This window comes from Gloeophyllum trabeum (genome assembly GCF_000344685.1).
Source record: "Gloeophyllum trabeum ATCC 11539 unplaced genomic scaffold GLOTRscaffold_00016, whole genome shotgun sequence".
Taxonomy (NCBI): Eukaryota; Fungi; Basidiomycota; class Agaricomycetes; order Gloeophyllales; family Gloeophyllaceae; genus Gloeophyllum; species Gloeophyllum trabeum.
Window position 1 is genome coordinate 325,032 of NW_006920425.1, and position 23,274 is coordinate 348,305.

The 23,274-nt window shown below is 53.1% G+C and overlaps 8 protein-coding genes across 8 annotated transcripts; 3 read left to right on the top strand and 5 right to left on the bottom strand.

Annotated features, from left to right (window-relative positions):
• Positions 1-425: 425 nt before the first annotated feature.
• On the top strand, positions 426-5,628 carry GLOTRDRAFT_96463 (uncharacterized protein; the record flags this gene model as incomplete). Its single annotated transcript, XM_007872175.1, has 8 exons — positions 426-987; positions 1,036-1,199; positions 1,252-1,459; positions 1,516-1,659; positions 1,709-1,870; positions 1,923-3,385; positions 3,435-4,258; positions 4,317-5,628. The coding sequence occupies 8 exons, from the start codon at positions 426-428 to the stop codon at positions 5,626-5,628; spliced, it is 4,839 nt and encodes a 1,612-aa protein (XP_007870366.1).
• A 399-nt stretch (positions 5,629-6,027) lies between these two features.
• Positions 6,028-6,921, bottom strand: GLOTRDRAFT_108219 (aquaporin-like protein; the record flags this gene model as incomplete). Its single annotated transcript, XM_007872070.1, has 4 exons — positions 6,028-6,093; positions 6,156-6,284; positions 6,352-6,478; positions 6,536-6,921. The coding sequence occupies 4 exons, from the start codon at positions 6,919-6,921 to the stop codon at positions 6,028-6,030; spliced, it is 708 nt and encodes a 235-aa protein (XP_007870261.1).
• Positions 6,922-7,537: 616 nt separating this feature from the next.
• GLOTRDRAFT_81429 (uncharacterized protein) lies at positions 7,538-10,120 on the bottom strand. The gene is made up of 5 exons (XM_007872071.1): positions 9,581-10,120; positions 9,238-9,517; positions 8,526-9,179; positions 8,063-8,466; positions 7,538-7,988 (listed from the first exon to the last, which is right to left on the bottom strand). The coding sequence occupies exons 1-5, from the start codon at positions 9,758-9,760 to the stop codon at positions 7,791-7,793; spliced, it is 1,716 nt and encodes a 571-aa protein (XP_007870262.1). The 5' UTR covers positions 9,761-10,120; the 3' UTR covers positions 7,538-7,790.
• A 2,971-nt stretch (positions 10,121-13,091) lies between these two features.
• GLOTRDRAFT_141085 (uncharacterized protein) lies at positions 13,092-13,690 on the bottom strand (the record flags this gene model as incomplete). The annotated part of the gene is made up of 4 exons (XM_007872072.1): positions 13,605-13,690; positions 13,390-13,548; positions 13,226-13,325; positions 13,092-13,168 (listed from the first exon to the last, which is right to left on the bottom strand). The coding sequence occupies exons 1-4, from the start codon at positions 13,629-13,631 to the stop codon at positions 13,092-13,094; spliced, it is 363 nt and encodes a 120-aa protein (XP_007870263.1). The 5' UTR covers positions 13,632-13,690.
• Positions 13,691-14,217: 527 nt separating this feature from the next.
• Positions 14,218-14,406, top strand: GLOTRDRAFT_101525 (uncharacterized protein; the record flags this gene model as incomplete). The annotated part of the gene is made up of 1 exon (XM_007872073.1): positions 14,218-14,406. A coding segment is annotated over one exon (189 nt), but the record flags the coding sequence as incomplete, so codon positions are not given.
• A 217-nt stretch (positions 14,407-14,623) lies between these two features.
• On the top strand, positions 14,624-15,888 carry GLOTRDRAFT_133151 (uncharacterized protein; the record flags this gene model as incomplete). The annotated part of the gene is made up of 5 exons (XM_007872074.1): positions 14,624-14,650; positions 14,711-14,933; positions 14,987-15,110; positions 15,159-15,371; positions 15,423-15,888. 5 exons carry the CDS (start codon positions 14,624-14,626, stop codon positions 15,886-15,888), a joined length of 1,053 nt encoding a protein of 350 aa, XP_007870265.1.
• Positions 15,889-17,379: 1,491 nt separating this feature from the next.
• GLOTRDRAFT_66024 (peptide transporter PTR2A) lies at positions 17,380-19,623 on the bottom strand. The gene is made up of 3 exons (XM_007872075.1): positions 19,041-19,623; positions 18,244-18,989; positions 17,380-18,187 (listed from the first exon to the last, which is right to left on the bottom strand). The coding sequence occupies exons 1-3, from the start codon at positions 19,451-19,453 to the stop codon at positions 17,508-17,510; spliced, it is 1,839 nt and encodes a 612-aa protein (XP_007870266.1). The 5' UTR covers positions 19,454-19,623; the 3' UTR covers positions 17,380-17,507.
• Positions 19,624-21,508: 1,885 nt separating this feature from the next.
• Positions 21,509-23,045, bottom strand: GLOTRDRAFT_66028 (NADH flavin oxidoreductase/NADH oxidase; the record flags this gene model as incomplete). Its single annotated transcript, XM_007872076.1, has 4 exons — positions 21,509-21,870; positions 21,928-22,205; positions 22,271-22,715; positions 22,785-23,045. 4 exons carry the CDS (start codon positions 23,043-23,045, stop codon positions 21,742-21,744), a joined length of 1,113 nt encoding a protein of 370 aa, XP_007870267.1. The 3' UTR covers positions 21,509-21,741.
• Between the last annotated feature and the right edge of the window lie 229 nt (positions 23,046-23,274).

Here is a 23,274-nt window from a genome sequence, read left to right on the forward strand (position 1 = left end):
AGAAGATATTCGTGCATGAGCCGATCGTCGAACCGCTCTCGCGAGATAGCTTCGCAACTCGGGGATACAAGAAGAGAAGTATGAGAACCTGAGAACATCGTACTTCTGGCTTGAGGCGACGAATCATGACAGCATCCGTGGGCGAGAGCTTATGATAAGCACATGGAGGGATGCTCTTGAGGCTAGGCGAGGCACATGTGTCAACGGTAAACCCAAAGGGACCATCTTCAACATGGTGCTAAGGAACCCGTGCGGAAGACAGGTCAACCTGCTGCATAAGAGCATCAGGACGTTAGGCCACATACCAATATGTACAATCCCCTATCACGGCGACGAAAGTTTTGATCTATCCATCAGGAGGCAGCAGCAAGAGCTGCGGGTCCCCGAAGCCAAAGAAAGCAGCCCTGCGCTCAATATACGACCAGATGTCTGACCAACCTGACCCCATCGCCATCATAGGATGCTCTTGTCGACTCCCAGGGAACGTCCGCAATGCGACTAATTTCTGGACGCTACTATCAAGTGGTCAATGGGAAGAATGCAGCACAGAACCACCTATATCCCGAGGATTCGACAGGATGCACCCGGAGAGCGTTGGCTATATCAAGCACGGGGGTTGGTTGGGCCCAGAGGGAGTCGAAGATTTCGACGCGAAGTTCTTTGGCATACCGCCTGGCGAAGCAGAGGTCCTTAGGCCTAACAGTCGGATAGCTCTAGAGTTGACATGGGAAGCCCTCGAGAATGCAGGCATCCAGCCCAGTGCGCTGAGAGGTAAGAACGTATCGGTGTCCATCGCCATGGGCGCTGAAGACGGTTGGGATTTGCGGCGATTTGCCGAAGACGGCCGTGAGGCCTTCGACCATAATTGGGCGCAGAACAGCGATCCCAGTGCTGTGGCGGGACGCGTCTCGCATTTCTTCGACTTCCATGGCGCCATCGGGACAGTTTCGGGAGCTTGTGCAAGCGGGGTGAACGCTTTAGAATATGGTAGGATCGCAAGCTCATAGTCGGGATGTATTTTCTGAGTTGAAACAGGGACCAATTCGTTTGTTGCACAAGGGGCCGAGCTCGCCGTTGTGGGTGCACTGGCCACTCACTTTACCCCGGCACCATTTCTATGGGCTTCGTCCGTCGGAGTTGCCTCTTGTCGGGGGAGGTGCTCTGCATTTTCAGATCAGGCAGACGGTTACCTTCCTTCGGTTAGTCCGATAAGTATGACGCCTGGTTGGCGCAATTCAACCTATATCATAGGAGGGCGCGGTTTTCTTCATTCTGAAGAAAGCAGCACAAGCAAGGTGCAATGGAGACTGCATTTACGCCTTGATACCGAGTATCACTCTGCGACATAACGGGTTCACTCAGACTCTAACCAGCCCCAGTGCGGATAGACAAGCCTCTCAGCTCAGAGAATCATTATCTGCAGCTAACATTTCGGCGGGAGATGTGGTGTTACACGAAGGTAGGGTAACTATGTTTTCCAGCGGATGGTTGTTCGATATTTCTAACATGACGCAGCTCACGGCACGGGCACGATACTCGGCGATATGATTGAGCTTGAAGCCATCAAAAATGTCTACAACGTCAGTCGGGAAGATCCACTGTATCTCACATCTTCTAAGACGATTGTGGGGCACTGTCAAGCGGCTGCAGCCCTGGTCGGTACGTCCACAAAAATTACCAATCAATGTGCGATCTCACGTGCTTCCAGGAGTTCTGAAGGTCATATTGTGCATCGTGCACCGCACGATTCCTCCGCATCACATTGAGCCTTACCCAGACCTCAAGGACGGCATTATTCGAGTTCCTATCAGGCCCATTTGTGTTGGAAATGACCGTCCATTCATTGCCACCGTTAGCGCCCTCGGGTTCAGTAAGTCGAGAAGTTGTTGGAAATCTGCACTTGTACTAAATATTATCCGTAGCCGGTGGTGCTGGAAGTATCGTGCTACAAGAACCACCACGACCGTCGGTGGCGAGTCTACCGTCATACAGGCACTATCTTCTACCCTTCTCTGGAAAAACAAAGGCGGCGCTCCGCACGTCCATGGACTCTGTGGGCCATTGGATAAAGACATGTGACTGCAGTATTCAAGAGCTATCCGTTATTCTCTCTCTCACGCGGGAACATCACCGAGAACGAAAGGCATTTGTAGTGCAAAGCCTCCGTGAGGCGCTGGCGTGTCTTGGCTTGACTGCACCCGGCGGCTCCTTGATCTGTACGCGTGCTGATGATTCAGGGGGGTATGGCTCAGAGTGCTCTGATGCTCCAGACATTAGGGAGCTTGCTTCATCGTCTTCACACCCCCTGGCTACACTCGCCTATATGTATGAAACTGGACGCGATTTGGATTTCTCACTTGCGTACTGCAGGAGTATGATCCCAGCACATTTATTGCGTAGTTTCCCCACCTATCCTTTTGAGAGGGAGCGGTATTGGCGTTATCCCCCGTCACGTCCAAAACCCGAGGTCGCTGGGTTCTCGCTCCCAAGCCCCGTCTCGGTATCCTGTCCTGACAGTGATGCGACAGGACGAGATTCGGACTCTAACACGTCTCACCTTTCTGTCCAGTCTGTCTCAGCCATCGTCTCCAAGCTGCTCCACCAGGAAATGGTCGAAATTGACCCAAGGGCCAGCGTATTCGACTTGGGAATAAATTCGCTGAGCAGTATAGAACTCGCCCAATCTCTGTCCAGAGGGTTCTCGCGCACTATCAGCGTAGGCGACCTCTACAGGCTTAGCACCATATCTTCTATCTACGACTTCCTCGTTGGTCGGTCAGGGTACTCTTCCGTCTGTACCCAGGGGCATCTGGATGCTCTGATAGAGAAGTTCTCCGCACCTTTCAGGCACTTCCCTCAAGACGCACACCGACGTCCCAACAGAGAATCGGAAACGACGATCGTGTTGACAGGTGCGACTGGGTTCCTTGGCTCTCGCATTCTTTCTCGACTCCTGCGCATGCAGTCCGTAAAGGTGGTATGCCCGGTCCGTGGTAGCCACCCAGCACGATTAGATCAAGTCTTCGGGGCTCGAGGCCTCGACAGAGACGTTTTGCAGCACGCTTTGCAGCATGGCACCCTGCGCGTGGTAACAACTTCAGGTCTAGGCGATCCCCTCCTCGGGTGCTCGGACGAAGTGCATCAAAACATCTTGGGCTCCGTGGATGTGATCATTCATTGCGCCTGGAAAGTTGACTTCAACCACCACCTGCCAGGATTCGAAGCGGACTTAGCCGGGGTACGATCACTGGCCGAAGTCGCAGTTCGAAGCAGAAAGACACCCAAATTGTACTTTATCACGAGTTTCAGCGCATCTTTTGGTTACGAAGGCGTCTCGGTCCCAGAGGTTCCATTGGACTGCAAGATTGGTCACGCATTGTCCCAGGTTTGTGGCGAAATTGAAACATTCTGCGGGGTTCTTATTTATCTTTTAGGGGTACGCTGTATCCAAGCTAGCAGCTGAGTACATCCTGTACGGTTTACGTGACCGTTACCCCGGACGCTTTGCACTGGGCATAGTCCGAGTAGGTCAAATCTGCGGTGATTCCAGGAGCGGCGGTTGGAATACCAATGAGATGATACCGATGGTCTTGCGTTCAATCTTTGCCTTGGGCATGGTTCCAAGGGCTCTACCTGATGTCTCATGGGTTCCTGTCGACGTGTGTGCGGATGCAATCTGCGATTTTGTCAGTGATGCCCTCTGCGAGCGAAGGCAGGCACTAATGGTCTACAACGTGGCTAATCCCGAAATCGTTGCATGGCCAACGGTTGTTCGGTATGCAGCAAGTGCCCTGGACTGCCCCATGCCTCGTATGGTGGACCTCGGCGAGTACATCAAAGCCCTTGAAGCCTTTGAAAAATCACTCAATGCGGACGAACTCCTTGTCCGTCGATTGCTTCCATCATTGAAGGAAGCTGCAACCACTTCAGGTTTCCCGTCGAGATACTGTCCTCTGGATGTTCGCGAGTCACTTAAGTTCAGCCCATCCCTATCCAACTGTCCAGTGATAGATGAGGAGTTTGTCAGGTTGCTCATGCACAATATGAGCGGCGTCTCTGTCGAGGTATGTCAAGGTTCTCCGCAAGCACTTGTTGGTAGCGATACCGTTAGTGGCGTTCAGTATGCATTCGTGTTTGGTCCTTGGGCAGGTACCGTCACGAGCTGGCCCTCAGACCTTGCTTACAATCGGATTTTGGAACGGCTCTTTGCTCGTGCGGAACAAGAACGTTCAGAGCCGTGCATAACTGATGATAGAACGTGAGCTGTTCGCGAAAATCTGCATTCTTAATCGTGAAAATGATCTCGTGTCTTCTAGTCACGGCACCACACAGAATGCCCTCCAGTTCCAATTGCGTGCGCTAGCCTATCAGCTATTTAACGTCGAAAGACTCAGCAGGACTGGAATACGACCGTCACTCGTGACAGGCTATTGCTTTGGTGAATTCGCCGCGGCAATTATTGGTGGTCGTGCCAGCGAGGCGGATGTGGTGAAGGTCTTAGTTCAACGAGATCTGGCTATTCGAACCAGCCGGCACAAGAAAACCGTTCGAGATATCTCCTTGGATGCTGATGGAGGACGAGAGGACACGGCCGCAATGTTGAATGTATTCCTCTCCGCCGCCATCGTCCAGCGGCACCTCATCCTTATTGGCGCGGAGCTCGATATAGCCATCCACGCAGGACCCATGCACACAATTATATCTGGTTGCCCCGCAGCAATCTCCCGTGCAGAGGCTTATTTTCTCGCCCGACAGCTTCCATGCAAATTGATAGCAACTGATATACCGTTCCATTCCAAGCAGATGAACGGCGCTGTCGATCTGCTTCGGCAGTTGCTGGGCGAAGCACGTCCCGTTAGTTCCTCAGACAAGTGCATCTACCTATCCGGGTTGACCGGAAATGTGCTGTCGAAAGGTTCCCTAGCGATGGCTTACTGGATGCGGCACATGCGGGAGCCTGTGCGCTTCTCAGAATGTATGCAAGTACTTCATCGCATGAGGCATTCAGAAAGTGGCTCTGCGTCAACAGCAGGCTGGACATTCGTTGACATGGGGCCCGGTATGGCTCTGACGAGTATCGTAGGAAGATACCAGTGGGAGGACTTCCAGTTGGTGTCAGTGGATCAATGTCTTCACCATTCACATCCCCTCGATAAACTCTCTCCTCTAATCAGACACACTAGAGATGACCCACCGCCTAAGACGGCAGAACCAGCGATATCGCTCTCCCGGTCAAATTCCTTGCAAGATCCGATGCTCTGCGAGTCTAATACCCCTGCGAGTCGTACGCTCCAGACGGGCTTGCGCATGGTGAAGAGCCTCGGTACCCATCTACACACAGACGTCCATGAACTAAAGATCCCGAGTCCTCCTTTGACTGCCGCCCCTTTGCCGGTGGAGAACAACGACACCCTCAAGTCCGCCTTCCTTTCAACCATGTCTGATCTTTTTCGTTACGCTCCCGAGTCTGATAGAACATTACTCCGAGGGACGTTCATCGGTCTCGGGATCGATTCTCTGAGCTTCGTACGCCTTTCGCAGGCGCTGAGGGACAAAACAGGACGGACGCTCCCTGCGTCGGCATATACGTCTGGGGCTTGTATCGAGGACATTTTACGTAACTTGTAGGTGAAGCAAGGATGACTAATATCCAATCGTCGTGAGGTCGCGACCGGTGATAGCGTCTCTTTGCTGTGTACTACAACGTGCGTGTATTATATATTATGGGTGCAATGTGTAAGTCTCGCAGTAATGTACAACTATTGTCTCCCGGTTGAGCTTAGGAACTCGTCACTGAAATGAATGCTGATGACATGGCGATTGCCATTATCCCGCCTGTCTTAGATCTCTTTTTTATCACAGCAAATGATCTTCATACTTGTTGCATCGAGGACGAGATCCGATCCACCGGGTCGGATGGTGACTTCTCCGGACGAGTAGTGTCTTGCTCAGGGTTGAGGCGCCAGTACCGATAGCTACAGTGTATAAGCACTGAGTGTCCAAGCTTCGACGGGAAGTATGATGTACTCACTGTTTAAGAATGGCGTAGAATAGGGAAGCAAGCAAAGACCCGAGGAACGGGCCGACCCAGTACTATACAACGTTGAAGATGATATCAGAAATGCATCTGGCCGAGAGACGCGTGAGAGACGCACCACCCAGTGATGGCCGTCGGGAAACCCGGTGACGACGGCTGGCCCGAATGCTCGTGCTGTATTGAGTGAACCGCCGGTGTAATATACAGACCAGAGCTCAGCGACGAAGAGTGTCAGACCGATGCCTAGCTGCAAAATAATGACGAATTGTCAGTCGGCGCGTATATGGAAAGACACGACAGCAGCACCAGCGTACAGGTGCGAAGGGCGTCGATTGGTGCTTCTCGGCGGCGAGCATGAGGACGGATAGTACGAGGGCAGCGGTGACGAACATCTCGATGAAGACGCCCTGCGCGGCATTGATGCCCGGACCTAAGATGGTGCTGCACATAAATGACAGTTAGGAATCCTCACTATCAGCAACGGCATGAGTCACTAACTTGCTAGCCAGTGGGCCAGGGGTCAGCGCAAGCACAAGCGCCGCAGCTGCGATACTCCCGACGAGCTGCGCTATACAGTACAGCACGAATCGCACTGGACCGATCACCCCACATATGAACAGCGCCAGGCTAACGTTCGGGTTAAACAACCCTCCTGTGACTCTGAAGAACAGCCACGCAGACACTGCAAGGCTAAAACCGAAGCATAGGGAGATGTATAGTATCCTTTCGATATTGGACACAGTATTCGGTGTGGACTGCGCTTCGGCGGTGACCGCTTGCACGCCACCAAGGGCAAAGAGGAGGAAGATAGTCGTCCCAACAAACTCGAGGAAGGCGGCGAAGAGGTCGTCAGTTATGGTGGCGAAGAGCCCTTGCGAGGACATCGTCTGTGGGCGAATACGAGGCATGGTGAAGCGTGAGGTCGTTGAACCGGCGGTAACGACACCTGAACCTTATATTACAAGTGTACGCCAACGTCATTCGTTGTTAAAGGACTTTGCAGTGGCATAAAGTGACGCTCTGCAAAGCCCTTGACGCTATCGCCAAGGCCCGGGGCTACATTGGAGGTAGTTTGACAGGTTTGACAGCTCCAGGTCTGTGAGGATTGTATTTTACTATGAGCGACGATCGGAACCCACGTACATTAGGAATGCACGAGTTCCACTCATGCGCGTCGTATTTATTCTCTGCTCGAGATCGAGGCTTGCCATACCAGCCTTGTCACAGGATAATGTGATGCCGTTCATTTCATTTTCTAGCGCAAGAGGAGGAAGGGCAACTGTTACAATGGCTGCTCCTGGCAATCACTTACTATAGTGGATTGACGCGCTCCAATCGTTCTCGAACGCTCGGGAGTGATTGCCACAAACGCTCCAATTACAAGGCCCCTCCAGGAACACTGACGTGGACCCTAACCTTGCCGGGGTGCTTCGTGCTCCGGACCCCGGTAGACTCGATGAGGTTCTCACTGAGACAGCATGTAACGCCATTCTAACTGCAGCTGCTATCATGAGCTGAAATCTGTTGAAATGAGCGACGACGAAAAATCTCAAGTTTCGTCAGTACAACTTGCAGTAAGGTTACACATTTTCGGAACCATCGTGCGGGTCCATTGCCCGGGTCACGGGGGCCCCTCTTCAAAGCTAAACATACAACACAGGGTATCATAGGATAGGACACAGTCCTAAAAACAAATCACGATGCCTTTGGAAATCAAAGATAATAACTACGCAAAAAGCCAACTGCTCAAGACTTAGAGGTTGACAGCCTTGCCCTGGTTATCCAAAGGCTGCACATTCGCAAAGTTGGTAGTGATCCCAAACACAGCGTTGAACGCATCAGCCTGGGCGCCTGTCTTCGCCGTCTTCGAGTCGAAGGCGGTCTTGGCCTTGGCACACGTCGCCTTCGCCGTGTCGTCCGCGCCGCACTTGTTCACCAAGTTGTCACACATCTGCAGTCCCAACCAGGTCAGCGCTCAGTCTTGCCTGCCTCTGACAAGGCGCGAGGTTGCGGAAGGGTACTCACGAACTGGGTGATGATATCGCCGTTCTGCGCTGAATCGTGAGCGTACGATGCTTTGTCGGTAGGCTGGAAGCTCGTCTCCTTGCGGTTGTCGAACCCGGCGCCGAACTCGATCTGGGGAACCGAGCAGCTACCGAAGTTACCAATACCAGACGAGGAGCCGGAGGTGGAGGACGCGGCAGCAGCAGAGCTCGATGAAGTCGCGGTGGCGGTAGCGTCAGCGGCTGAGCTGGTCGCTGCAGCGGAAGATGCTGAAGCGGAGACCGATGCAGTGGCGGAAGCAACCTCGGAGGAAGCAGATGCGGACGCGGCAGCGCCGTTACCAGTGCCAGCGACAACCTGACCCTTGTCATCCACCTCAGCAACGTTCGCGAACTGGGTGGTGATACCGAACACAGCGTTGAAAGCTACGCAAACGTCAACTTACTACTGTGCAAGAACCCTCAGGAGAACAGGGAACACGCACCATCGGCCTGAGCACCAGTCTTCGCGGGCGCAGCCAAAGCAGCTGTCTCCGCTTGGCGACACGTATCCTTCGCTGTCTGGTCCGCGCCACAGCTGTTCGTCAGCGTATCACAGATGAAGTCAGTAATGATCTGGATGCCCTGCGCGCTGCCATGGTTGTAGCTCGTCTTGTCGACGGGCTGGAACGACGTCTCCTTTCGGTTGTCGAAGCCTACGCCGAATTCGATCTGGGGAACTGTGCACTTGCCAAAGTCACCGATAGCACCAGCGGAGGCAGTTGAGGACGCCGCGGAACCACTGGCCGCGGCAGTAGCAGAGGCTGAAGATGATGCAGAATCAGTGGCAGCAGCGGAGGATGTCTCGCCGGTAGCAGTAGCAGTAACAGTAGCGGTCACAGTGACAACGCAGTCGGTACCAGTGGTCGCAGCATCGGACGCGGAAGCGGTGGCAGAAGCATCGGAAGTGGTGGTGGCTGCAGCGGCATTGTTACCAGCGCCAGCGGAGCTGGCCGTAGCAGAGGACGAAGCGGATGCGGACACGCTGGAGGAAGAGTTACCAGTGGCACCGCTCTGACCGAAGGGGAAAGTGTTGGCTTGCGAGCCCTTCTTCACTGTCGCTTTGGTAGCAGGGTCGAAGAACGCGTCTGGGTCGTTAGCTACACGTCAACCTGTCAGCCACATGATCCTCCGCTCAACATCAATACACATTCTCACCGGGGTCCTGCGCCTGCACCAAACCGTTCAACTCAGCGTTCTTCGGCGCTTTCTGGCAGAAGACAGAGTTGCGGTTCGTGGGTGGGTTCGTTGTAAAGTCGGGAGGGGTGTTCTTCTCCGCCTGACGATACTCGATCGCGAGCTGGATCATATTTTGCTTCGTCGCGTCATCGAACTGCTGGGCGGCATCGATAATCGAGTCGGCCATGTCCTGCTGAGTGCATTCGCCCTGAGCAGCCAGGAGCGGGGTAATGGCTTGGCCTGCGAGCGTGCCACAAACCTTTCAGTATACAAGAAGGTTAACTTAAAAGGAGACGGTGAAAGTAAGAACATCCAGACACACCTGACCAGGACAGGCAGAGGAGAGCTTGTCAATCACGGCGGGGTGCTCTTGACCGAAACGACGAGGGTGTAAAAGAACAGCTCTGTCATCTCTCTCCATCCACCGGTATCGCCCGAGAACTGGCTCGGACAAGCTGAGGAGGGAGAGCGCGACAAATGCTGTCAGGGATTTCGAGTACATCTTGGGATATGTGATTTGTTCTTGGTCCTACGAATTAGGTCTGTATGTTTAGGTCGAAAAGGGGCGGGAACGGCTGAACTGCGCTGACGAGGAAGAAAAGAAGGAAAGTGGTGACACCTGGTCGGAGAGCCAAAGAAACGGCCGTTCAACGACCAAAGCAAGTTGGAGAACTTCGGTGGAAAGTGGGAAAGGCATGGGGCAGGACAGCGTGCGCTCTTATACGGTAGCCATGCCAAGAGAATCGCGAGGACGGCTCCGGGCGTTGTCCCTGTCGTCGTCAACGGGAGCCGTCTTCCTTCGGGCCTGGTCTCTGGAAACCCTGCGTGAATGCTGCACAAAATGAAGAGCACTGGTCCGTCGGTCGGAAACCTGCACATGATCTCCCTTCGGGCAGGGGCTCGGTTACAAGGCCGAGCGTGAGAATAATACGTCGGAAAGGCAAGTAAGATCCGCAAAAGGCAATCGCGGTATCTCTTTGTGGTTCCTGGTTACCTCGCGGTGCCGATGACGCTCTCCCTATCAACACACCGGGCTTTGGCAGCCGCACTCTCTTTGTCGAGCGAGATTTTACTCAGGTTCGCTCAGCCGGGGGCCATCTACTCTTCAGTGCAGACGGCAGTATCTATTATTTCAGTCTTCGGTGGCATAACAATCACTGCTCGCTCTGTTATGATCCTCGTCACCGAGAGGATTTGTTTCGTATCGCACCTCAAATCGCGTTCAGGGTCGCTGCTGGGATCGATCGGCGGTTCCGAGAATCCACCTGGCCTCGCGATATAAGACTCCAACCTTTTAGTTTATTTACTGTTTTAAATGGTTTTTTTGTGTTAAAGTTTATGTTTATTTGCGTCAAGCCAGTAAACCCGGGGTAAACAGTATATAAAGGGTAAACAAACAGTTAGATATAACATCTGCTTGAGCTGATCTGGCACCACGGAAAGCTCGTATAGGCTGTCCATGTTCAATTCATAGACAACTTGGGGGGCTCAGGAGAGTGTACTCCCCGTGCCACAGGCTTTCGATACTTCGTCGGTCCTTCGGGACTTACCGACCTCCCTCGTGGGTAGTCTATTTTAAGGTAAGTGGCGGGTACCCTCGAGCCACAAGGACAACCGGCTTCGACGGTCCTCCCAGTATGTTTGCGAGCGAAGCGAGCAATTCTTCACTAGGGCAGAAGTCCGCGACAAACATGTACAAAGTCTACTCCCGGTGGCTGAGGGACCCACAAAGACCAAGCACCAGCAATAAGTCGCTACAGAACACATAATATATACAAAACGAAGCTGGAAAAGCTCTCATGCTGTCTCTACCCTTTTTTACACTGTTATGGCACAAAAACTGGTGGCAAGATAGAGGAGATTTTCGGTAACACGATGTCGGTTGGGTTGTTCAGCAAAGTACTGTGCCACAACCTTGACATGCGTGTCGTCACGCCACACGAAACGCTGCGCGAGCAACTCGGCGCAACTGCGCATCTCTAGTAGACTATGTCACGTACGGCTCTCGTGAGCTCTTGGAGGCATCCGGGCATTATAGAGGGAGCAAGACGTCACTTTACCTCGGTATCATACGAAACAGGCTGTTTACTGTTTAGTTTACTGGTTGTTTATGTTTATGTTACAAGAATCTGTAAACGTAAACTAAATGGTTGGAGCCTTATCGCGATATAATTTGCGACCCACGACATGTACTCGAAAGTGCCGACTTCACGTCGGCATCTCTGCCCCTGCTCTGGCTGCTTGCAACCAGGGCTAGCTGATTTTCAAGTTTGATGGTACGCTACTGCTCTTAGCCTCTTACATTTGTCTCGGCTTTAAGTTTGTGTTATCTGTCAATGCTACAGTGCTTTGCATAAAAGTCCGGAAACCGCGATTCGTGAAATTGTGCTAGTGTTGTTCCTGAAGTGAAGTGACTTTAAAGTGCGCTTCACTTCACTTTAAGATTATATGACTTCACGTCCCTTTGAAGTCGTCATCAGTCGCTTTGAAGACTTCATGAAGTCAGTGATAGAATCATGTGATTGCCTAATTGAGCAATTCGAGACTGGTCCCCCGAAGGCAGACCGAATTACCTCCCTTATAAGGCAGGAGAGCGGTCTAACCCGACGCATTGATGGCTATAGCCGATGGCGGGTAAAGTGCGTGTTCTGGCGACGATAAAAATGCAAGAAAATCCATAAAACTGAAGTGAAATGGGATGTTGTCCAGTATGTCGAGTACACCACCATGGTGCCCCTAATATTGTTTCTGCGGCAATTTCGAGGCTCATGCTTGTCCACCAGTTTTGCTCCCATATGCTAACTGATGCCTCTGGCATCTACCGGCATGGGCAATTGGACTTTACGGCCGACTAGATAGTGACAGAAAATGAGCTTCGAGAGTTACACAAACCTGGGCCTTCCGGGGAGACGTTCCGGGACCTGCTCATGAATGATCGGGTGGACGCAGCAGCTCAATTCTAGGAGATGCACCTTCCTGACGAGGGGGTACATAATTATGAACATTGCATACATTTCTATGTGCAATACATGCTGCATAAAATCAAGCAACGAGGGAGGAGAGGACTCCGCAAAAAGTTGCCACAGTCGTGAGAAAGTGACTGTTTTGTGAGTCGCGACTTTGGTAAGTCTTCAAAGTGACTTTAAAGTGACTTCATTCAAATGAAGTCCGCCAATTTCGCACTTCAAAGGACTTTGACTTCACTTAGTGAACAACACTAAATTGTGCCAGCCGAACAAACCTATATGGGGTAGTCGATCACCGTAGCGCGGGCTGTTGACTGGTTGGCGGGACGCTTCGATATCCATGTATGAGGGTCGTTCTTGGGGGATTTTGACCTCGGCGTGCTCGATATGCTGAAAAGATACAGATCTAAACGTTACTCAGCCTTGAGACGGGCATTTGTGTCCCAGGAGCGATATAGGCTGACTCGAGGAACCGTCGCGCCCTCGGTCAGGTGTTACCCTATAAGGTATTGTTTGGCTGAGAAACGCGCGAAACGCAGTTTCCGGACTTTTATGCAAAGCACTGTAAGTGCTGCAGTTGTGGCCGCGGTGCATTCAGCCAATGCCGGTAGGGTGGCATTTTGAGGTCCCAGAAACCCCTGCAGAGCAGGGGCATTGCAAAGAAATAATTCTGCTATAGCATTCATGCACGAAGCACCCTATACTTTACGCGAGGCTCATAAATGTCTGACCAGTGGCCACAGAAGACCATCTGCGACGATGTCGATGAGGTGCAGTAATGATGTCGCTCACGATCCAAGCACGAAACTGCTCTGATTATGCTATGTTATACAAATGCTATTCGGTTCTCTTAGTCTCAAGGTCCTCTCAGATAGCGGTCGATCCCTTCTGCTGCTGCCTCTTCCCAGCCTCATTCAGTGATTCCACGAACTTGCTATCAGCGACTATAAATCCAGAGCACGTCGCACCGGTCCCACTAGAGCCTCAGCTGGGATACTCACCTTCTTCATTAGGTCCTCTTGAGCCCAGCGCCTCCCGATGCCCGCCAGGGCCCTTCTCCTGGCGCGTGTCAGGGTGCGCATCGGCGCTCTGCTTATGACTCTACCGATCCCCACAATGACTTCGTCAGACGGCAGCACAGACAAGAGACGAAAGGGAAGCCTACGAAAGCAGTAGATCCCATTCCCTTTTCGCGGTCATGGCTCGCCTGCCCTGAAAGGCTGTCTGTGTTCACAGGATTGTTCGACGTCGAGGTGACGTTCTTCAGCGCGTCTTTCTGGTTGACTCCGCCGCTTAGGCCCGTAGCGTTGTCATCGTCGAATGGCTATAAGCAACCGTCGGACATCGATTGCTCGTCTTCTAGGGAAATAAAAAGCGTACCTTGCCCTTGTAGTGCGTCGTCGACATGATGGTACTTTAGTTTATCGGGCGTTTGAGCCTTCGATGTATAGGCACTTGGTCGTGTTATGTACCTTCGCAGGAGGAGCGTGACATCATTTACGACCCGGAAACTACAGTCTGGAGTGAATGACGAAGAGGAACCCTCTAGCAGACGTAGTATGCATCACTCCATTGGTTTGCGCCCCAACCTACGTATACGGGATTCGGAGGAACCTAGGGGGGTCGGTGGGTTAGAGTTACACGTTGAACATACTAGTGTACACGAAACTAAAACGCGGCCTGTTCTTAAGACCTGGTGTTGCGGCCTGTCTAAAGTACACATGTAAGTGTAACGGAGTGACTCAGTGACTCCAGTCACATGATTTATCTGCTTCCAATGCCTTCCATGTGACGCACGTCTCTTTATGGACGGTCGACGGAAAGCCCACGCATCTCTGCACTCTGCACCGTAGACATCTGACGACAAACGAGATAGTGTACAGATTATGGTATCTTCGAAAGGTGAGCATAAGGCTTGGAGCTACATACTTGCAATAACGGCCTCCGTCCGGACTCAACTCAACCGACAGTTACAAAAAACTCATCTGCTCAGTTTGCGCGATACGAGATCGCAGAAGTCGATGAGCAGAACGGTCATAACAGCTATCAAGGCCCTTTAATTCCAAAGCCCCGAGGAACAGCCGGTCGATCGAGTGCGAAGGGCGGCTACAACCTTCAGGACGCAATGGGGCTCAAGAACGACCCTGGCAGATATAAACGGTTAAGGGTTCGTGCCCTCTGAAGTTCTATCAGTTTATCTAGAGTACTGTCGGGATGCCGCGTCGTTCGGTTAATTGCATTTTGAGCGCATACATTGAGGTCATGGAGGCGATCACGGCGGCGCATATAGCGACGGCTTTCTGCTAGTTGTACTGACTTAATAACATTTACAGACGCTTGTTCATACTGAGATGAACGATTTGCTGAAGCCCGGATGCACTGTAAGAAGACAGAAGAAAATGGCTATTGAACGCTGCATCGTCAACGTATCTATGGCTTCCCTCGATATTATGGGTAAAATTAATGACACATCGCTGCCGCTCTAGCTTGTCAAGAAATACAAGTATTTCGAACGATTTGAGGATGGCTGGCCGATTCGAGACATGATCACGACCAAGCTGCAGAATGTGAAGTATAGCATTGACGTAGCTCACAAGGCAGAAATGGGGGAAGATCACGATAATTCGGACTCGATCACTGCTGTCGAAGATGTCGATGATACTACTTCCCGAGATGATAGTGAAGACGAAGAGATGCATACAGGGGGTGGTGAGAGCACGATGTGAATACTTAGACGCCGGGATCTGACACTCGTACAGTAGGTTCGGTGGGGGGCCGCAGTGAAGAGCAAGGTCCGCCCAAAGTCGACTCCTTTCTCGCAGCGTCAGCTGTTCGAGCAAACAGAGAAACCAAGGTAGAGAAGGCGCACAAGAAGGGGGGCTTCACGTATGATTTGTCCTCAGCTATTATTGCTATTTTACTGACGTACCTCAGAGATGCACTGTATGACGCTGCCAGGCTTGAGAGACTTTGCCTGGCGTCGCGAGAGCGGATCGAGGCGGTCTTAAATGCAAAGGAACGGTCTTTCATCTGGAAATGCCTGGAAGAAGAGGTCAGGCCAGTCACCTGCCTCGCATCTCGGGACTACCCCGTGGTGCTGGGCACGGAGGTGCTCGATTCTGTGAATGTCATCACAGCGGCTGATTAGTGAGTGATGTATTCGTCACTATGCTTGTGCGTGACAGTCAGCAACCACAGCTTTGGCGAGGATGGCAAGAATGTCCTCGCTTCTACCCTCGCTGATATGTTTCCCGCCGACGATATGGATCCTTATCTAATCGCGCCATTTAGGGCGCGGTCCTTCGTCACTCTGTTCCTTATGCCGGAGCTTGTCATAGGGATTCTCTGCATAATGCACGGCATCTCGCAGGAACAGGCCTTCGACCTGAAGATCAGCGGAATGGGCATGAGAGAGACTCGCCACAAAGTAAAAGAGGAACTATCCAGCAATCAGAAGTCAAGCACAAAGACATCTGACGAAACAGCAAGACGACTCCTGGTTGGCGGGAAGCGTACTCAAGAAAATGACGATGGCGGTAGTGAATCAGTGGTACGTTTCGAAGCGTGTAGTTTCATGTCTAACGATTTGGCTGGCATCAGGGCGTTATGCGATTACATAAACGACCGTACTTCAGGGTTTCTGACGCTGAAAGTCGAAGAGTGATATCGGTACAATCCTCTGTCACACGGAAGAGAGTCGTCAAGCAGGAGTCTGCTGTTGTTGGAGAGGACGATCTTGCAGCGGCAAGCGCAATTCAGGCATTTCATCAATCATACGGACGTGGGTAACATTGATTCTAGGGGTCCGCGGAATCGCGTGCAGACGTTCCTGGACGGACTACATCGGAGACAGAGACACGCAGCAACCAGGCCAAAGCTTTGGGTAAACAGAAGCAAAACCCTAAGCGAGTGAAAGAGGGAGTGGCAGCGTGGCCTCCATCCGTCCTCGCCAAACGAGGTTAAGGTGCGCCGCTGTGCTTCACCATGAACCACTGTATTCAATTTGCAGCCCTTCAGTCTTCTTTCGTAAGTGCGGTCAGTTGACGGCATCGCCTCTCACAGTGCCTTCTGTGCGCAAAGGAACAAGCTCTACCTCCTGTCCACAGCGTTCTCTCGCAGCCTCGTGGCTTCTTCAGTGCTCTGGTATTGTCTGTGCGTCCTGCTTCCTTCGCTGTCGACTACGCTTGCCTCTGGCTTCCCATCATCATCCCTGTCTCTCGGGCGTCGCTTTGTCGATGCTTGAGATCTCGTCTGCGGTGCTTCTTCCTCTGGCAGTCTCGTCTGTTCCCTTCCAAGTCGCTTTTCCCTCTCTCTCCAGCAGCCTCCAAGACGGTCTCGCTGCTCCCGCACGCTCGTTTCCTCATGCCTTGTCTTTTCATCTTGTCATCTCACGCGCTGCTTGATCAAAGTGATGTTCCCTCGCGGCATCTCAATGTTATACATTTTATTAGTATCACCATGACTGTTGTACAGTATAGCCAATGGGTGCATGAAAAAATGCGTGTAGGACACCACCGCTTTACATTTGTTCTGGCTGCGCGAGAAAACACAGATGCACTTGCCCTCCGTTAGGCTCTTATTTAGGTGACTCATAGATGCCCACCGTCTCGAGCATGTAAGGCCCTCATCTGAAGTGTATAAGACACTCGTCCATATTATAAAACTGCTCGTAAGTGGTGTACAAGACACTTGTCCGTGGTGTAAAAAATATTGGTAGGTGGTGCATAAGACACTTGATGGTAGTGTTCAGAACACTCGTCTGTAAACTGTAGTGCAGAAAGCACTAGTACTCATCCATGGCGTACAAGGCACTTGTCCGTGGCATTATAAGGCACTCGTCCGAGGTGTATCAGGCACTCGTCCTCAGTGTATAAGACACCTGTTCGTGGTGTATAAGACACTTGCCCATAGAGTACGAGGCACTTGTCCATAGGGTACGAGGCACTTGACCGCCGTGTGTAAGGTACTTGACCGTCGTGTGTAAGGTACTTGACCGTCGTGTGTAAGGTACTTGACCGTCGTGTGTAAAGCATGCTTCCATACATAATACATTAAGGCTTGTCCCAGGGTATAGTGTTGTCGCAAGCACTCGACGTGGCACTACCAGCATCTAGTCACTTACCCGTTCTTCTGCACATACAGGCTATCTCATGTCCCCACACGGAACAGAGCTTGGACGCGGACACGTAGTCATTCATTAGTCATCAATCGTCTAATACATAACACACTACATGAGAACCCAGAATAACACGCCCCATAGTACAAGCACCCTCCACATTTTGTTCATGCCGCCTTGCCCTCCTTCTCCGGGGAAGCAAGGTGCCCTTCGCTAATCAAGTTCAGCGCGTCCTCCTGCTGATCGAGATGGCGGAAGCATATCCAGAAGAGCGTGCCGGCGATAAAGGCGAGGACGGCCATGACGCCGTAGTTCCACACGAGCAGCGGGTCGGTGGAGAGCGAGACAAAGGCCTCGCCGAGGGCACTCGCGAGCGCGCTCATGAAGAGGAAGACGCTCATGACGAGGCTGCGCATGTTCTTCGGCGCCTTGGTGAACGCGTACTCGAGCCCGGTGATGGACGCGAAGATCTCGGAGAAGGCGATGAGGACGTACGCGCCCGTCTGCGCCCAGACGTTGATCGGGCTCGTGAGCGCGTTGCCGTCCGCGTCGGTGCACGTCGCGGCCTGGTACCCGCACGGGTTCGTCTTGTAGATGTAGTGCTGGAGGACGCACGCCCAGATCATCGCCGCACAGCCCATGAAGAAGCCGAGCGTGATCTTCTTGATGGGCGTGAAGTGGATGCCGGCGCGGCGGAGGGCCGGGTAGACGAGCAGGTCGCAGACGGGGATGAAGATGATGAGGGCAAAGGGGTCGAGGTTGGAGAGGACGTCGTTGGGGACGCCGTGCGTGGCCATCGTCGCGGCTTGCGACGTCAGGTTGTTGTTCAGCTGGTTGTACGTGAGCCCTGCAGTCGGGTGCTTATAAGAACAACAGCGCGTGGAACAAAAAATCGAAACTTACAGTAAATCGGGAAGAATACAAAGACCGCGCAAGCCTTGAAACCACGGCGGACTTCGTCGACCCACTGGTCGTCGTACGTCATCCAGGCGGGCTTCGTGCCATTCGTCGCGACGACATGGCTCGGCTTGGCCTTGTCCCAGAAGCCGTCGGCGGTCACGTTCCTGCACCACTGCACGGGGTTCCAGCTCCAGGTGCCCTTGAGACACCACGTCCAGAGCTTGAGGGACTTTGCGAACACGGAGCCGTGCGGGGGCGAGCGCTTGTAGCGCTTGGCGCCGGCGGCAAGGACAAGCGGGCACAAGGCAAAGACAATGGTCGGGAGGAGGTATGCAAGCCAGAAGCCAACGTACTTTTCCGAGTACGCCATGGTGATCTGGCCGATGAGAGCGCCGATATTGGTGAAGAAGTAAAAGTACATGTAGATGCGGCTGGTGGTGTAGGCCGGGTCGACGACGACGCGCTCGCCGGCTTTGGTGGTCTGGATGAATGGCTTGGAGCGCTTGTACTGCTCGGCGACGAGCGGGGAGATGTTGGCTTTGAAACCTCCTGTGCCCAAGCCCATGATGACGATGGCGATGACAAAGCAGGCGAGGGCACCGTTGGAGTTGACGATGACGGGGGGAATGGCGGAGATGACGAGGAGGATGTGGCCGACCATGGCGATTCCGACGGAGACGCAAACGGTCTTGAAGCGACCCCATCTTGTGTCGGCGATGTACGCGCCGAACAGTGGAACGACATAACACCTGTGGACAATCAGTCGTGTATTGCGGTTATTAATGAGCAGAAGAACTGACCAGAACTGGTTGAAGGTGGTGAGACCGGTAGCGGTCTGCTGGTGCTTGCCGAGGGCACCGCTCTGGCCATCCGCACCGCCCGCACCGGTGTTCGAACCGACGGGAAGCGGCTGCTGGATGAAGTTCGTGAAGACGACGCTGGCGCCGTAGAACGAGAAGCGTTCGGCAAGCTCGACAAAGGCAATCATGTAGGCTGCCCATGGAATGGTGTCGGACACACGGCGGAGGGTCGAGAGCTCCTCAGTGGTGGGGATCTCGAGCCCGTCGTGAATACCGTCGGCCTCGTATTCGTGGTCGTGTTCCTTCGTGCTCGCAAGCGAGACCGAGTGGTCCTGTTTTTCGAACTTGACCTCATCCTTGTTGGCCTCGGCGAGCCCAGCAAAAACTGCGTCGTCGCGTTGTAATCCAGCCATTGTGAAGACAAGAGACGTAAAGTCTTTTGTTGCGAGATTGAGGCAGTCACCTAAAATAGGGACGCTGGCTGGAGGGACGAACGAGAAGCTCGGACGCTCTGTCGTGTGCGGTTCTTCAGCATTAAATACGGCAAGTCCTGCTAGCGGGGAGAGCACATGGAGCGTTGTGGAAAAATGATATCGACCTGTGCCTGGCCATAGCTTTGCTGATAAGAGTTTAGCTTGGCATGGTACAGGGCCAGTGGTATCCGGTGGACCGCTCATATACCCAGCAATGGTCGCTTTAAGGCCAGATCCGTCCCCGAGCGTCCCCGTGCCCCGGTTGCATCACTAAAAAGAGGCAAACAGTGCTCCCGCCGGTCGCAACATTTTTGCCTCGGTCAAGTCAAACGCCGGGCATCATCTCGCAACTTCGCGCAATGGCAAACATCCTCCGCCCTGATCCGTTGTAGGACAGACCGAAAAAAACATAACATAGGAGCAATCCTTGAGCTTACCCTCCGACTACCAACTAGCTCACCTACCTCTTCGCTCTTCCACTCGTACTCGCATCGACCCGCGGTGTCCAATCCCCTCGTCAGAATTACCAGAATCATTTCCCTCCGAATCGTTACACTTGGCTCAAAAAGATCTCCGAGGCAATCTCAGATTCGACTCCAGTAGCACGCGGGAGGCTATTATTATACCTGTCAATGTCAAGCTATTTACGGCCCGTGGTCTCCCGCCCCATGGCCAGAAACGCGTCCATGGACCTCTCGAAATCGACAGAGCTCCCCGAGTTGCAGCGTACGCAAGCTTGCCTGGGTCGGCCTGGTATGCGCTTCGGCGCCATTGCGAGATGCTTTTGCATGCACTTATCTATGAAATCACTCCAATCCACTTTTTGACAGTTCTCTCCTGATGCAGCACAGTCATTCACCCACATCAGGAAAACAGCAAACTCCTTTTTGGCCCTTATGGCATACTTTCTTTGGAAATAAGCCTGAATAAGAGTTGAGTGGGCCTATTCTGCCTTATCCCGCCTTATAGGGTGCTTAAGGAGCCTGTAAGTAGCTCAAAAGTCTGAAATAAGACCAATAGGCCCACTCCCCACCAGCAAGTCCATTGCCATTTCCCTGATGCACCAAACTGGAGTCCCCGATGCGGAGGCCTCCCCTAGGCTCCCCGAGGGCTGGACCTCCGATCTCGTGGAATCTTCTACAACCACATCCTACTCACCGAGCGGTGACCAAAGAGCGAGTTACTAGTATGAGGACGCTAAGGCAGCACATAACCCTAATACATAACCCCATGGGACTCGCTCTGGGCTTTGCGCGTCAATTCTGGGCATCACGCGATTCGCGGCTTGATGTCGCGTTCGCCCCGGGCGGATCTCAGGCGTTAGCGTTGTTCATGTGGCAGTGATGTTGCATGATGCACAAGTCTTGTACCAGCTTGTACCCCGGCCGGTCCCTATATGTTTTCTCTCTCGCGGATTGTCGTGCCTGCTCTGTCTCGTCTTCCGTGCCTGAGGGGAGGGGGTTTCCCCTGCTGAACCCTCAACCTTCGGAGGTGACGGGGTAGAACGTCGGTGCTTAGCTGGCCACCTTTATGTCGGCGATGGATCGACGTCCTACCCATCCATCTACCCAATTGGTCGGCCAGTCTTCGAACGACCGTCGACGTGCTAATTTGAGAGTGACACTATTGATGATCCCGCCTACTCTATCATAGTCTAACTCTTCGAGGTATGTCCTCCGGCATATCCTGTTGACGATATTTTTATCCCCATCCCGGCGATTATACACTGCAGCGGGAAGCCGCCAGAATAGCCGTGCTGAAGATGTCTTCTCGAAGTCTTCCGACGTGTTGGGATCCCAGTGGCGATCCGCTCCTCCGGCTGGTTATTCTATCGACATCCGTAGTTGTTTATTTCTAGCGCATTTTCGCTTTTACGCTCGATTCGCATCTCAGGCTATCCTCGGGCTCTCAACTGGCTGACGTTCAACTTCTACTTCAGGCTCGTGAGACTATAATGTTCGACCTGGGTCTTGATTTCTCTTGAGATACCTCTCGCTGCCACTGCAATCGCTTCATTCCCGTCCCATCGTATAGTACCCCACATAACGTAAGAGCCGATGGGTATTGGCATGAGCCTGCTACAAGTGCGGTACAAGATGATGGCTGGCCCGGAGAGGGAATAAGTATTCGTCTCGCTTTACTCAGACATCCGTCGAGCGAGGCTCATCTAATCGTGGATCGAAGTTATGGTAAGTTCCTATGTAGCCCCGTACGTGTCCCTTCACTGACTACTGCGTCTGCGGCTCGCTTGCGAATGGATAGTCGATGTAGCCTCGAGGACTCTCGTCAATGTAGAACATATCCCGCGAATACGGTGTCAAAGGTATATTCTTCAGCAGACGGTACGGTAAGTCCGGCTGCAAATCGCAGTGCGTCGTTAGTACGCCCATACCGTCTGCGCCAAGGTGACTCACATTGGAAATGAAGTATCTCCCCCATGCAGTCAAGTAATCGTACTTCTCCGCAGCCTCAATTGCCATCTGCCTTGTATACCCGCCGGCGCTGATGATCACGCGCGGCGCCCAAATGTCGCGGACAAAGTCGTTTGAGTCGCCCTCCGGCACGTCGGACACGTCAATGTTCCCTGTGGTACGCGGCTCGATCATGTGCAGGTACGCGAGCTCGGGGAATCGCGCACGCAGCTGCGTCACGAAGTGTGTGAACGTCGGGCGGGGGTCGGCCATGCGCATGCCTGTACGTCCCAACGCGAAATTAACGAAGCTCAGTTGTGTGGGAGGAAGGCGGGCGGGCACGCACCTCCAAATGTGCCCCACGGGCTAATCCGCACCCCCGTCTTCCTCACCCCGACAGCCTCCGTGACAGCCTGCACTATCTCCAATGGGAACCGACACCGGTTCTCCACCGATCCGCCGTACTCGTCCGTTCTCTTATTGCAGATGTCCTGCAGAAACTGGTCCGGCAGGTACCCGTTCGCGCAGTGCACCTCCACCCCGTCGAACCCCGCCCCGTGCACCGCGTTCTTCGCCGCGGTCGCGTAAAGCTGCACATACTCTTTCACTTCCGCCGTTGTGAGCGGGCGTGGTGGTGTGGAGGAAACTTCCAGGAGGAGTACGTCGGAAGAGGAGACGTACGATGAGGGAGGAAGGCCTTCGGATTCGAGAACAGCCGGGAAGGCTTGTCGCCCGAGCGCCCACAGTTGGAGGAAGATGTAGCTTCCGCGAGCATGGACGGCTTCCACCACCTGTGGTTCCAAGTCGATAACATCTCATAATTGCGCGCAGGATACGAGATACAGGTCAATTGCACGCACCCTCTTCCACGCAGCAATCTGCTCCTCGCTCCATATGCCCGGGACGTGCGGGTACCCGCCTGCCTTCCGCGCGATATACGTCGCCTCGGTGATGAGCAGCGTCCCGGGCATGCTCGCACGCTGAGAGTAATACTCCACTGCGAGGTCGCCGTGAACATGCTCCTTGTTCGCTCGGTTGCGCGTCAAAGGCGCGAGGACAATCCGATGTTGGACGGTGATCTCGCCAACCTGTTTGGGCTGGAATAACTTCGGGAGGGACATTGGCCTGATGAGTGGTACGAGTGTGTATTGGCACGATGTCCCGGATTAAGTGTGTTGTAAGTGAACGTTGTTCAGTTGGCTGACTGATAAAGCGCTTGCGAACTTGCTTTATAAAGTTGAGCAAGATTCGAGTGGATATGATCCGTCTCGCTGATTTATCGGGGAAGAATGAAAGCCCGGCCCTGGTTTGTGCTCACAGATATAATAAACTGACGGATTCTGTTCAATA

Bases quoted from the DNA above. Each gene is read 5' to 3' on its own strand.
- GLOTRDRAFT_66024 (XM_007872075.1), bottom strand. From the start codon at position 19,453: ATGGCTGGATTACAACGCGACGACGCAGTTTTTGCTGGGCTCGCCGAG. The intron at 18,990-19,040 runs GTCAGTTCTTCT...GATTGTCCACAG, and splicing joins ACCACCTTCAACCAGTTCTG to GTGTTATGTCGTTCCACTGT. The intron at 18,188-18,243 runs GTAAGTTTCGAT...ACCCGACTGCAG, and splicing joins TGTATTCTTCCCGATTTACT to GGCTCACGTACAACCAGCTG.
- GLOTRDRAFT_81429 (XM_007872071.1), bottom strand. From the start codon at position 9,760: ATGTACTCGAAATCCCTGACAGCATTTGTCGCGCTCTCCCTCCTCAGC. The intron at 9,180-9,237 runs GTGAGAATGTGT...GTTGACGTGTAG, and splicing joins GGTGCAGGCGCAGGACCCCG to CTAACGACCCAGACGCGTTC. The intron at 8,467-8,525 runs GTGCGTGTTCCC...ACGTTTGCGTAG, and splicing joins GACTGGTGCTCAGGCCGATG to CTTTCAACGCTGTGTTCGGT.